Source organism: Vanellus vanellus (assembly GCF_965231255.1).
Source record: "Vanellus vanellus genome assembly, chromosome: 5".
NCBI lineage: Eukaryota > Metazoa > Chordata > Aves > Charadriiformes > Charadriidae > Vanellus > Vanellus vanellus.
Window position 1 is genome coordinate 78,822,474 of NC_138910.1, and position 13,291 is coordinate 78,835,764.

The 13,291-nt window shown below is 44.8% G+C and overlaps 1 protein-coding gene across 5 annotated transcripts in view; it reads left to right on the plus strand.

Moving 5' to 3' along the window:
- Positions 1-13,291, plus strand: part of NFIA (nuclear factor I A) — a 253,310-nt gene that overhangs the window by 170,815 nt on the left and 69,204 nt on the right. For all 5 annotated transcript variants that reach the window (XM_082484428.1, XM_082484431.1, XM_082484430.1 and 2 more), the window contains exons 5-6: positions 4,225-4,342; positions 6,878-7,005. In XM_082484428.1, the coding sequence (XP_082340554.1) occupies positions 4,225-4,342; positions 6,878-7,005 (246 nt within the window). The remainder of the gene's footprint in view (positions 1-4,224; positions 4,343-6,877; positions 7,006-13,291) is intronic.

The following is a 13,291-nucleotide window of genomic DNA, read 5'->3' on the forward strand; positions in this document are numbered from 1 at the left end:
CCTCCTCCTCCTCCTCCTCCTTCTTTTGGGCAAACTAGCTCCTCCTGCCCCTCAGAGCGAGCGAAACGTGTCCCGTCTGTGCAGGGATTGCTTTGTGATGCCAGCAGCCGAAACGGGAGCTGAGGCCAGCATCAGTTTGCTTGCTTACAAAGCCCTGTGTACGTCAATGGGCTGCGTGTTAGGGGCAGGGGGTCCTTCCTGCTCGCCCCCCACCAGGTCGGAGCCCTGCATCAGGTGACATCTCGATGCTGGCACGTAGGTGGAGACTATTGTTTTGACTCGCAACTGCAATTTCTGACATCCTTTCCTGTTTGGGAGATGTTCCTGAGCTATCAGAAGGTCACTTTGCTGCAGAACATTTCTTGGGGGGGTTGAGGGGGCCATGGTGTGTTTTTAATCTCGTTGCCCAGAGTTTCTGCAGGCTGCAGCGTGTAACAGCCGGCGGCGCTGGAGAGGAGCTTCCCAACCACGCTGCTGCCTCGTGTGGGGCCAGAGCGTGTTCCCGGGGCTCGGGGTGTAGGGACCGGAACAGGGTGTAGGGAAGTTGTGTGGTGGATTGTCAGAGGCTGAGAGAGTTGGGGTTGTTCAGCCTGGAGAAGACAACACGTTATAGCAACTTTCCAGTATCTGAACAGGGCCTACAAGAAAGCTGGAGAGGGACTTTTTACAAGGGCATGTAGTGATAGGCTGAGGGGTAATGGCTTCAAATAAAGAGGGGAGATTTAGAAGAGATATTAGGAAGAAATTCTTGCCTGTGATGGTGGTGAGCCCCTGGCACAGGTTGCCCCGAGAAGCTGTGGCTGCCCCATCCCTGGAGGTGTTCAAGGCCAGGTTGGACGGGGCTTGGAGCAACCTGGGCTGGGGGGAGGTGTCCCTGCCCAGGTCAGGGGGGTTGGAACCAGATGATCTTGAAGGTCCCTTCCAACCAAAACCATTCTATGATTCTATGATTCTATGATTCTACACTATAACAAAGAGGTTTAATTTAGACAGAGTTTTGCCGCAGTTTGCATCACTTTGATCCCTTTGCTTATTCTCCAGAGCTGCCGCCTTTGCGGGGAACCCTGCAAATAAACGCAAGCGTTCCCTTGCCATCAGCTTTCTGGGCCCGTGCGAGGTGGACAGTCCACAAAGGCAGTGTGAAAAGCCATTTGGGGAAGGCTCATGTGCCTCCTGGCTGGGCTAGCTGCACCGTGCCCGCTCTGGTGGCCGGTTGCACCGTAGAAGAGCCGGGAGGACGCAGATGCCCAGCAGCGAGCTCCCAGCACAGGAGGTGCGGGTGTCACACCGCTCTGCTGGGGCTGAAGCAGAGACAGAAAGCACACACGGCTGCAACCCAATTCCAGCCGGGAAGAGGAAGTGACCTTCCGCCATACGGATGAAAAACATTAACCTCTTCCCGACAGTCTCAGGGTGGGCTCTACAGTCAGCTCGTTGCTGTGTTTTATGGTAGTAAAGGGGGTAGCTGCGAGCAAAGGTAGAAATACCCTTTGCTGAAAGACAGGCAATCAATTTGTTCCTGTGGGGCAGGCAGGAGAAGGGACTTCAGAACAGCTTAGCCCTGCGCAGTTTGCCACAGCACTTGAGCTGGTTGTGGCAGGACCGTGGCCGGTGTGTAAGGGCTGCCAAGGGGTTTTCGGGCTGCCACGGGCCAGCCGGGCGCTTTAACCTCTGCTGCTTACGTCTGCTGGTGTGTGTCAGAGGTGGGTTTCATTGTTTAACCCTCAGGTTGTACACAGGCTCTTGAGTGTGGTGAGGCGGTTCAGCCTGTAACAACCAAAGCATCCTTCGTGTTTGCTGCCCGGGCGGAAATTTCTGTGTGATTACCCCTTTCTACTTTGTGCTGAGTTTACACAGCATTAGCAATACGCTGTTAGCAGTACGTTGTTCCTACCCCACCCCTGCTCTGGAGATACACTTCATTTTCCTATAGGGCCAATTCAAGTGTTGGAACAGAAATTTCCAGAATTTGGGGAGAAAGAGATAAACAGAAGGGGGGTGAGAGAAAGAAGAGAAGCGCTATCTACGTACCAGTTTTTCTTCCATATCTGTTTGGAATAAAACTGTTTCATAAATCTTGCAATGCTTAGGAAATTCATTGTGCCTCAGAAAGAAACGGTGCTTTAATTTAACGCTTGCCTTATTTGGTTCCCGTTTGGGAAAGAGTATGCTTAACCTGTAAGTGAGGCTTTGGTAGGTAGAGGGTGCAGAGGAATTGATCAGCAAAGGGTTTACAGAGCACAAATCTGTTTGGCAAGGAAGTTGCTGAAAACTGTGGAGTAGATGCTGCAGAGAGTACCTTTATGATTGATTTCCATTCAAGTCAGACTGACTGCAGTGTGGTCATTTTTCTAACCCATAACTGCTCACACTGCAGCAGTCTGCTATCTGCAGGGTGTCTGAATTATAGCAGTCCATGTCCGTGTTACCTTTTACACAAATTACTTACACCGGTTTCTTTTTCCATGCAAATTCATCAGTTTTACAGCCTCTTGTAGCTGCTGTCAGGAAACTGTTGCAGAGAGCACAAATTGATGAAACGAGTTAATTTTACTAGGCTTAATTTTTCTTTCTTTTTGTTAACACACCCTCTCATATACCCAGTCTGCAGGAAGCGTATGATAGTTAAGAGAAGATAACAAAGGATTTGAGCGTTCTTGTCATAAATTACTTCCCAACTTCGTTCCTTTTAATGATCATTCCAGATTTTCTCAAGTTTTAATGGCGTTGTGTATTTTCCGTCCCATGCTTTTAAAAGTCCGTGGCTATCCAGGCCGTTCCCTTTCTGTCTCAATGACGTTCTTAAAAGATCCTTGCCAAACAACAACTAATTGTCTTGTGGGGATGATGAGGCAGCTGCAAAGCTACATTATTCCTCTGTCAAATCTGACATTGTGAGCTCCTTAAGACTTGGGGTGGAATACTGGCCCCATTACAGTCAGTGGCAGCACTCCCAGAAGCCTGCATTTCAGCCCAGACATGTTAGCTGGGTGATAGCAGCTATCCTGTCTTCATTTCCTCACTCCTGCCCCATCGGGGTGAAAGATTTTTTCATGTTTGAAAATGGGCCAGATTCTCAGACCAAAGATTAAACTTGGCTCAGCATCCTTGTGTGGCATTGAGACTGCTTCGCCTTTGTTGCAGTGAATCGGGGCTCTCAGACAATACATTCCAGGCCAAGCTTGCGCGTTTTATTGTGCAGTACGTCCTTTTTCAGATGTCTCTGAAATGTGGGAGAAAATCATGATCCGTAATTGTCAGCTCCCAAAGTTGTATTGTCCTGTAAATAGCACTGGAACAGCAACAGCGGATATGGTACCATTTGCCGTATAGTGGCGTTTTTTTGTGAAACGCATTATCTGTTAACTTTAACGTTAAACTGCTCCATTCCTTTTCTGTTCCCAGAAGAATGCAGCACATGGAGTTCATAGCCTTGTGCCTGCAAGCTTCAGAGCATGTAGGAATTCATAATGTTTTAATGTAAAGCCAAGGCTCTAGGACAGGGAAATTAAAGGTATTTATACCCCTTACAATGAAACTTAATGCTGGGTAAGGTAGTGGGAGGCGAGCAGTGGAAGCTAACTGCTGGATAAAAGTTTTGGAGAGTCATATGTCTCTAGCTCTGATTTAGCTGGAGGAGAGGCCAGAGGAAAACTCAGATGCTCGCAGGCAGAAAGGAACTGAGGTTTCTCGTCTGCTTTTGTGCTTTCTCCAAGGAGCGCTTGTAACCTCTGTGCTTGTGGATGTACATCACGTATATACCAAAGGTCCCGAGGTGTGTATTTCCCTGCCCATGCTGCTTATAGATTATGCCAGGCACACTACAGGGATGGTGCAGCCTATTTGTAACTATGCCAATAAATGCAATGTTGTCCTACAAGTGAAAGCAACAAGTTTCATTAAACGTTAGAAGGATATTAACAGAAAGGCAGTGCTTAAAGGAAGTCTTGCCATAATTGTTTAATTTAAAAAAAAAAAAACAACCCACAAAAACCTTTGGAGGAATGTTAGAAAGAGTCCATGTCATGGAACATTGTATTCTTGATAAAATTTACATCTTCTTGATTGCAATGCCAGTTACCATTAGCATTTCCTAATTTCCACATCCCACCTGTTCTCATCGTGAAACTAAACACACTCATGAGGACAAAGAAAGTGATTTTGAAGTGCAATTCGTGCCTTATTCACATGACTTACTGACTGCAATCTCTTTTGTTTCCCCAGCACCGATAGCTGCAGGAACAGGCCCTAATTTCTCCCTCTCAGATTTGGAAAGTTCTTCATACTACAGCATGAGCCCAGGAGCGATGAGGAGGTCTTTACCTAGCACATCCTCTACCAGGTAATTTAATCTCTACCTAATACCAAGTTACTTGGAAACCCAGGCCAGCATCATTACTCATCTGGGAAAGTAACCATTAAAGCCTTTGACAAGGCTGTTTGGGGGCCTCAAGATGTGGAGCTGTTTCAGATTCACAGAGCCGAATGTTGAACCGGATTGCTGTTAAAGTTGGTTTTATACATACAAGCTTCGAAGAAAAACTGCTGCATTGACTTGTATAACTTCTGACTTGTATCTCGGTGTATCAGGAGAAGTTCCACTGGAATTGCTGGAGTTTCACTTGTGGCAGAAGAGAATTGGAAGCATATTGAAATGTGCCACTTTATCCTAGCAGAAAAGTCTTAAAATAGACATATATGCATTCTTTATCATAACAAGCGTTATCTGTGGGACTAACATCATTTTAGGACCTTGGCCTGTAATGCATTCTAGTTTTGATATAGCATTTACAAATTTGTGACTCAGCCTTTAGAAAACTCAATTGTTAATGCAGATGACTACCCAGTGTGATTTTGATTTCGACTTAGATGCCAACTGTCAAACAAGGATATTTTTTGGTTTTTACCTTTCGCTTTAACCACCCATGAGATTAGATTTATAAACAAGCCGAGTCACTCTAGTAGTCTTGAACACTATTAAGGAACCAGATTGATTTTTTTTTCCCCCACAGCCAAAATAGATCACTTATTTCAAAGACATGACAAGAAAGTCTAGCTTCAGCACAGGGTTCTTTTACGTTTTTATCTCAGTCTGCAGTGCCACCAGCTTTGCAGTAAGCAAGTACACATGTAAAAAGTCTCTGTAGTTTGAATAGCTGTTGTTTTTATTTAAAAAAATATATCTTTGAAGAGACGCTTTTAGCAATAACTTCTTACAGTTTGCAGTGATTGGAAGAATATTCTACATCTTGCACTTAGTGTGCACATTATGAAGCTCGGTGACTACAATTCCCATTACACATCAATTAAAAACTTCGTGTTCTTTCTGTTTTGCATGTAAACTGTGTACCCTACAGTGCTCATCATTAGCACCATTCTCAGGTAGAATTTAGTTGTGACTCCAGAAGCAAAAAAGTGAGGTTATTAATGTTACTTAAGAGCTCAGTTGTTGCTCTTCTATTCTTCTGCAAATAGCTACCACTGATAAGGAGCTAATTATAAACAGCATGGGTAGTTAATAACTTGGTAATATGTTTGTTTTCCTCTCATTAGGCTGTTCCCAGTCAGAAAAAAAAAATATTCCTTAAATACACAGACTCAGCAGAATTATCAGGCGGTAATTATATTGTATGCACACAATTTCCCCTATTGACACATAACAATTCTCTAAATTAAGGAATGGCCAAACCTGCATTCCACGCATACTGCACGAATTATTCTTCCTGTTTCTCACAAACTGATTTTGCATACCCGCCAGCTCCTACCTGTGCAGAGCTTCGGGTGGGGAGCTGCGGAGAGGCTGCAAGTTTTAAACCAATAGAAATCACAGTGGAATATTTTATGTCTGTTAAATATGTTCCCCCTACACAGAGGAGCCTGTTCTTGAATGCTTAAAGTCTTAATAGAATACAGATTTGGTGAAAAAAGTGAGCTGACCCAGCCTTGGAAAAGTACTTAGAAGAGAAATTCTCGGTAACGTCCCCACGCAGTCTGTACAACTCATTATAGAAAATAGATCCAAGCTGAGTGTCTTTGGCTGCGGGATCCTCTCCCTGCAGAACTACTGGAGTCTGAGTCACGGGCCACCAGAGACCACTGAAAGGGCTCTTCTGTCTCCTGAGCCTTTGGCAAGGGAGATGTGATGTATCACAAGGGAATCCTTTAGTACTGACATTGGCCAGAGATACCTGTTGGGAGCTTTTTATGCTCGGTGGCATACAGTTGCAGAGTAAAAATGCTTATACGTGTACGATAACGTGAACATTTGAATCAAGAATGGATTCTCCCATCATTCACTTGTCTACTCTTCTTCTTATGGGACTGAAGTCTGGGTTAATTTAATGGCTATGGTTAAAAGATTGAAGATATGAGTTTGAACTGATAAACAATTTCTCTTTCTGAATAAGCTGTGGAAAAATCTGACAGTTAAAATAAGTCTTGGGTGTCATCACCATATTCATTCGAATTGTAAAAATCATGCAATATAAATTAAATTCTTTCATTTTCATTGACCTCTCTGTGCTTTGAAAAATGTCCTACTTTTTGATCCATAAAAGCCTAAATGCTAAACTATCTTCTAGTTGAACTAATGCACGTTTAGGGGTCCAGTCTGGACTCTGTCAGGGGTTGTTTTGTATCTCACTGAAGTTTAGTCACTGGCAATGAAGCAAATCAGAAACAAAAAGCGGATGCTGAGAGGTTGGGTGGGCAGGGTGGCTGTGCAGAACTCACGCCTTCCCCTTCGCAGGGCCCTACATCTGTTACGGTGTCCGTAACCAAGTCAGTCTCAAGCAGGGCTAGCAAGATACGTCCCAACAGAGGTGCCTTTCTTCCTTTCCATACATAGAGTACTTATTATGTGTTTTTCCTTTCTCAGCTCTACAAAACGTCTCAAGTCTGTGGAGGATGAGATGGACAGTCCTGGTGAGGAGCCGTTTTATACAAGCCAAGGGCGCTCTCCAGGAAGTGGCAGCCAGTCAAGTGGATGGCATGAAGTGGAGCCAGGTAAGCCACGGCTTTCAGGAGCCCAAGAACGTGATCTCCAGTCGCTCTGTTTTGTTATCAGAATACATTGAATGCTGTGTAGAAAGGTGATCAATTCTAAACATCTTGTAACTTCTTCTGAGAAAAGGTCAGTCTAATGAAAATATTGTAGTGGTTTTATTGCTCTTGCAGCTGTGAATGTTTCTAGAGTGTGTCACTTCTGTATTTTGGCCAAATATCTGAAGTATTTAAATAATGCAGCAAAAGATAGGCAGTCTTTTTCTGTCAAAACGTCCAGATTCAATTCTGGGATAGTGGTGAGAATCGCTTAGGACCTGCCTGGGCTGTGCCCTACAGTTGTACTGTTTAAATAAATGACCCTAAATTTATATAAGGTAGCAGGACTTTTCAAGCATTATACAACACTTGAGGTCACTTGGTAATGACTTTTAAGAGACTTAAAGAAGGAGTTGTTTTATTACTCTGTAATACCCTGAAGTGTGATTGGAGGCTTCATATCAAAATAGATATCACTGGGTGTTCCACTTTATAAGGTTTAGGAAGCAGCTCTTCTGCCTTTTCTCAGTTAATTTTTGTGTGTGATCTTTCTTGTTGATCATCTTTTGGGTTATGTTATGTTACATACTTAACTGTCCATTGATCGCTTATCTTGAGGTCATCTGGGTGCTTAATACTATTGAAAATATTTTTCTGGGTCAGTGCTACATGCGTAGGTGAAGTTGATGCCTCAGTTTTGCTTACAGCTAAATATTCAATATTTATGGCCAATAAAAATAACAGAAGTCTTATTTGTCAGATGAAGGCAAGCAGTGCTTTCATCTTCAGCCTCCCAGTGTTTGAGAAGGCCCTCTAAACAGCCCAAAGGATCTTTTGCAATACTTTTTTTTTTTGTTTGTTTATTTGGATTTAAAATAGTGTGGTTTTGGTTTGTTTTGAAAAAACACATGTTTGTCCAGGGCACTGTGTATTATGAACTATACAGCACAGAAAAGTAAATTCAACCTGAACAGCATTAAAATCAGTTCTGTGGGCACTTGGCCAGCCACCTATATCCTTCATCATGTAGGAAACATACCCACAGCTTTCTCTGGAGACCCTGTCAAACAGCTGTCCTTTACAGCATGCCCAGAAAGTCACCAAATTTGGGCTATTCCAGACTGGGAGGGGACTGATTCCCGCGCCTGGGAGCCCTCGGAGGATCCCCTGCCAGCTGCCCTCTCTCCTCTAATGAGGAGGAGCCAGCTTGTGGGCCCTTATTGACTGCAGATGTGGCACTTTGGCAGGAGGAGAGGGTGGACCTGCAGGCAGACAAGTGCCAGGCTCCCCGTGACTGCCTTGCCGCTGCCGTCCCCAGGGCTCTGGTGTTTTCAGTGAGGTGTCCTGCTCAGTAGGCACTAGGGGCTGTTTCCTCCATCAGCTCCAGGCTCCAGATGATGTAAGGCAGAGCTTCACCTTGCACTAAACCGGTCTGCTCATGGAGCGGCAAAAACACGAACAAAAGCTCAGAGCCCATAGAAAGGGAGAGATCACAACCTCCTCTGCAGACACAGATGGCTAAAAGCTGACTGGGTCACTGCTTCTACATCATTGTCAGACTGGGGGCTAACTCCTCCCAAAGTTTGGGGTACTCTTTGTTAATGACAAATGTTCTCCATTTGTGCAACAGCCAGAGGTTGGCTATTAATTTTGCTGTCACTTCTGGTGGTTTTCCCCACATGTGGTCATTACCTCTGTCTCATCCAAGTCCTTACTAGATGGTGGCACTGAGCTGCTGAGCTGGACAAGAGAAGTACCTAAAGCCTTACACCGCCAAAGCACCTCCACCACAATTGGCACCACTGGGTGCCCATCATGAAGATGCACAACTGCCCCTGTCAAACTCCCTGAGGTGCTCAGAAAGGCAAGAACAAGTCAGAGAAGAGAAGGTTCTTCCTTCCTCATGACCTTCCTCACTTACTATAGAAAAATCCCAGGTCCTGCTTAGTCTTGCTTGTAAAATGGCAGAAAATCACCTTGCAACATCAGGGACTCAAGCCAGGTACCAACTAGATATAGCTCAGATTCACCAAGCCATCTATCACTGTCACAGCTGTGAAGAAAAAGAGCTTTATCCTGCCTGCGTGGGATGCACTTTCAAACCATCTTTATGCTATATACACGCAGCCCCACCCCAATACTTCTGCCGTGGCTTTCCAGCAGCCTGTCCTCTGAATTCATTGCCTCAGCTTCTCTGTGAAACAGGGTCACTGCAAGAGCACGGCTGGCAGAGAGATTACCTAAAGAGCCACAGCGCATCAGTGGCGAAGGACAAAACAGTACTGAAGTGTCCTTCCATGCCAGGGCAGCAGTGGTGTGTCACTGGAACAAGGTGCTCCCCCCTGAGGGACGCATCCTGCTGTGCTCTGTGCACAGTGCCCTGCCTTACCTGAGAAATCACACCTGGGGCTGATAGTAACGTCTGGCCCTTTGTATTTGACGTGGGTGCTTTATCTCCAGAAGTGTAAAATGTTTTATGAGTCTTCAATGGGGCATCTGCCTAGAAAATATATTGGTCATCTGAAAGCCGTACAAGTGATGTTAACATCCCGTGTTACCCGGTGCCTTGCCGCAGCGTTCCTCTTTGAGAGGGGAGCTTCGGAGCCTGGACCTGTTTCAGATCCATCCTTTCCGATGTCTCTCCTGCCCAGAAAAAGGCCTTGCTATTTATTTAATCTACAGTCAAAATGATGGCACAGTTTTAACGTGCAGTAATCTCTGAGCTTCAGCGTTTTGTTTTTTTTTTTTTTTTTTCCTCAGTGAAATTCGCAGTACAAGTTTAAAGACTAAACCCAGCTTTTTGTTTGACTTGGCATTTCTTCCCTGTGGTTCATTTTATGCTGCGTGGGATAATGCAGGTATCAACGGTGCAGAATGACGCTGGTTCGGAAGGCAGGCTGAAGTTTTATCCTGTGCGGGCAGAGTAGCGTAAGCCAGGTTTCCAAATTCCATAATTAAACCCTGTCCTTTGGGTTACCGGCCAAACAACGGGAGGAGGAAATCAGACCAAGGAAAGGAAGCTCAGACTTGTCTGTGGGATGGCTGTTCTGGCTGGGAAGGAAAGTTCAGAGGGGAGCCAGCAGCCAGCCTCCCAGCCCAGTAGGATCCACACCAAAGATAATAATATCTCCTTTGGCTTTATTGCCTTTGAGTAGATTGCTTCCTCGCAGGAGATTTAGATTTATGCAGAGATAGCTTCTTGGCCTATATGCCTTGACAGGTTTATGGGAGCGAGAGGATGAATATTCTGCGTGTGTTGCATTTGCTTAATTCTGAGGTGTGCACATGAGAAAAAGTGGGGATTCTTAACGCGGGAGCAGGTGTGAAGCACCCGTGTGCTTATGCACACGTAGAGACAGAGGGAAGTGCTCGTGGCACAGAGACTACGAGCGGGTTGTAGTGAAAGGTGTTGCCTGGGACAGTGCGGGGAAATTAGGACTGCATGAGAGGGAGACTGGAGAAATGTAGCGCTTGAAAGAGAGCACAACGTAGAAGAGAAAGGGAAAATTAGAAGACAATTTTAGACCGTGCAGAAGGGAAAAAAGTGTATAGGGGAAAGGGAAAAAAAAAAAGAACAAATGCCAGGAAAACAAAGATTTGACTTCCTAGAAAGGAAATATGAAATGGAATATGTGAACTCCTCTTAGAGAAAGAGAGCACTCCAGGCAGAGGGTTATTTACCGCCAGCCGTGACTAGTCGCTCTACATCTGTCTCCATTTTTTTCTCTTGAACAAATTCCCTTTTTGGATACTTTCTTCCTGCTTTGCTTCCCTGTGATTGCCCCTGTAAGTGGTCTTTGGAGGGCAGGCTGTATACTCGGAACATATGTGCAAACTGGCAGGAGAACAGAAGAGGACAAAACCACTCTGTGTGCTATTTAGATTAGGCAGTGGATGCTTCCCCTGTGCCTACTCTTGGGGTCTCCGCTGCGTGCAGAATACGGGCTGCACCTATTGTCCATCCACAGTCCCTCCTCTGCACTTTTGCATCCCGGGTCCCTGGGCCTCGGAGCACCCCGACATCTGTCTCACGTGGAGACTTGGGTGGGTGTAGATCCTACACGCTGCACCCACCAGCAGCATGACCTTTCTATTCGTGGCATTTCAGACCCATAGTAATGAGCAGAGGACTCAGCCTTGTGGTTTTCACATCTCGGTACTTCTTGCAGGCAAGGATATAGCACTCTCCTTATACGTCAGACGTGACAGCCAAAGCAAAAACCAACATTAATTCCACGTTTCTTGTGCTGTATTCCTTGAGTCTCACATCCATTTACCTGCATTCGAAAGCTCCTGGGGAGCTCTCGGGCCTAAAAAGGCTGGAGTCTGCCAGAAAAGATGAATTTCCTTTCACAACAGGAAGGCTTAGGAAGTAAAACAAAGCAGACATGTAGTAAATTACTTCTTCTTTTCAAATACCTTTTGCGGTATCCTCCTTACCATTACTTTATCTCAGCACTTTCAGTACATAACTCTTGTTAACTGAGAAGAAGGGCAAGAGAGGATAAAGATGATGTTAGTAAGAAAATAAGGCAACATCACACTGGCTTTGAACTCATGTACAAAGCTGGCCCGTGTTCAGTTCTGTGGCAGCTCTGCTTGTAATGGGGGTAAGCCATAATTACAGGTATAAGTTTTTTAATTCCATAATAAAAGAAGATTGAGTTAATGTGTATCGGTATTCCGCTTACGCATTTTTTGGTGCGTTCCCTTGATGCAGTCCAGAAGTAATGTGCACATTGTGCTCTGTCAGTCATTTTGTAGTGTAGCATATGGATGGTATTTGCCAGTTCTACTACCATTGTATTTCTACAACATGGCATGGGAAAAGCGTTTAAGATGCAAATTCAGAGCATCCTATTAGTTTCTTTACTTAGATCTTCCTGGTACTTGTATTTCCACAAGTTAGTTTGGTCCCTAGAGGACAGTAATCCCAGGAAAGGCACATGTTTGTACTCCTTGTGCTTCTTGAGATACCTGAAGGGACAATTAGCTCTGCTTCAGTTGTGGTCTTGACCAACTTACAGCACTGCATCCCTTTGCAAAATGGGTGCAGCTCTGTGGTCTTTCCTCCACAGAAAGCCTGATGGGGCTTTTCATACCATGGTCATCCACCTTCCCCTGCCCCAGCTCCACCCCAGCTGTTCTGCTGCCGGTCACGCTGTGATAGGCTTTTGTGTGTCTTCACCTTGAAAACCCCAGGAACCAAATGAGACTTTCAGTGCAGAAACCTCAAGGAATTAGTAATAACACTTGCACTGCTTGACTGAAAGACATATTTACAGTTCTAGGGCCTTATGAAGTTGATAATATTATATGAACCTGCAGTAAGCTAGAGAGCTCCCTGTTAGACTGCTGGACACGTCTTTGGTAGTAAAGATGCTATTAAAGTCAGCCTCATGATTGCTCACTACACCACTGAGGCTAGTGCTGCTCATTCACATGCCACCATCTATGGGACTGTCTGAAAATAATTTCTGAGCAATTTCTTTGCAGCTGAGGAGCTGAGATCCTATTTTGGAGTATTTCCCTTGCAGTGAGAGTGACCCCTAACGTAATGGCACCGTGTCTTTCCCCATCGCTGGCTGTGGAACAACCACATGCAGGCAACCGGTCCAAACTCTTGTTTCAATAACCCTTTTCTTAAATCTGGCATGGGCTTTCTTCTTAGCAGATTCTCAGCATGCAAGAAAACTTCTTCTCTATATTTATTAAGAAACTTTTATTTATGTCTTACGTATCAGAAAGACTCATTCAAGCATAGATCAGATGACCACAAGAGTTTGTTTTCATAGTCTGTTTGGAATTACATCTTGGAAATGCCTGAGGAAGTGGTATAAGGGAGATCCTAGATTGTGTTCTTTATGCATTCTTTATGCCCTAAACACAGTTGTTGCCTGGCACTACCCGGAAAATAAAATATGTATAGTATGTCCCAGCATCAGCGATGCAGAGTGCATCTGATCTGTCCTCAGGCAAAAGGTCTATGGGCTCATCAAAAGGCATGATGCCACGGACTAACTCAGAGCTCGGAGAAGTTTCCGATGATTGTGCTACATTACTACCAATGATTCAAGGGACTGACTGTAAAAAATATGATGAAAAACATGAGAACCATGTATTACACAAAATAAGGAATAGAAAAATAATCCCTTTTTACTGGGAAAACGTTCAACTTCAGACCTGGAGTATTCAATATAAAATAATTCTCTGGCAATACTTTTCAGTGCCTTCCTGTAGTGGGCAGGCA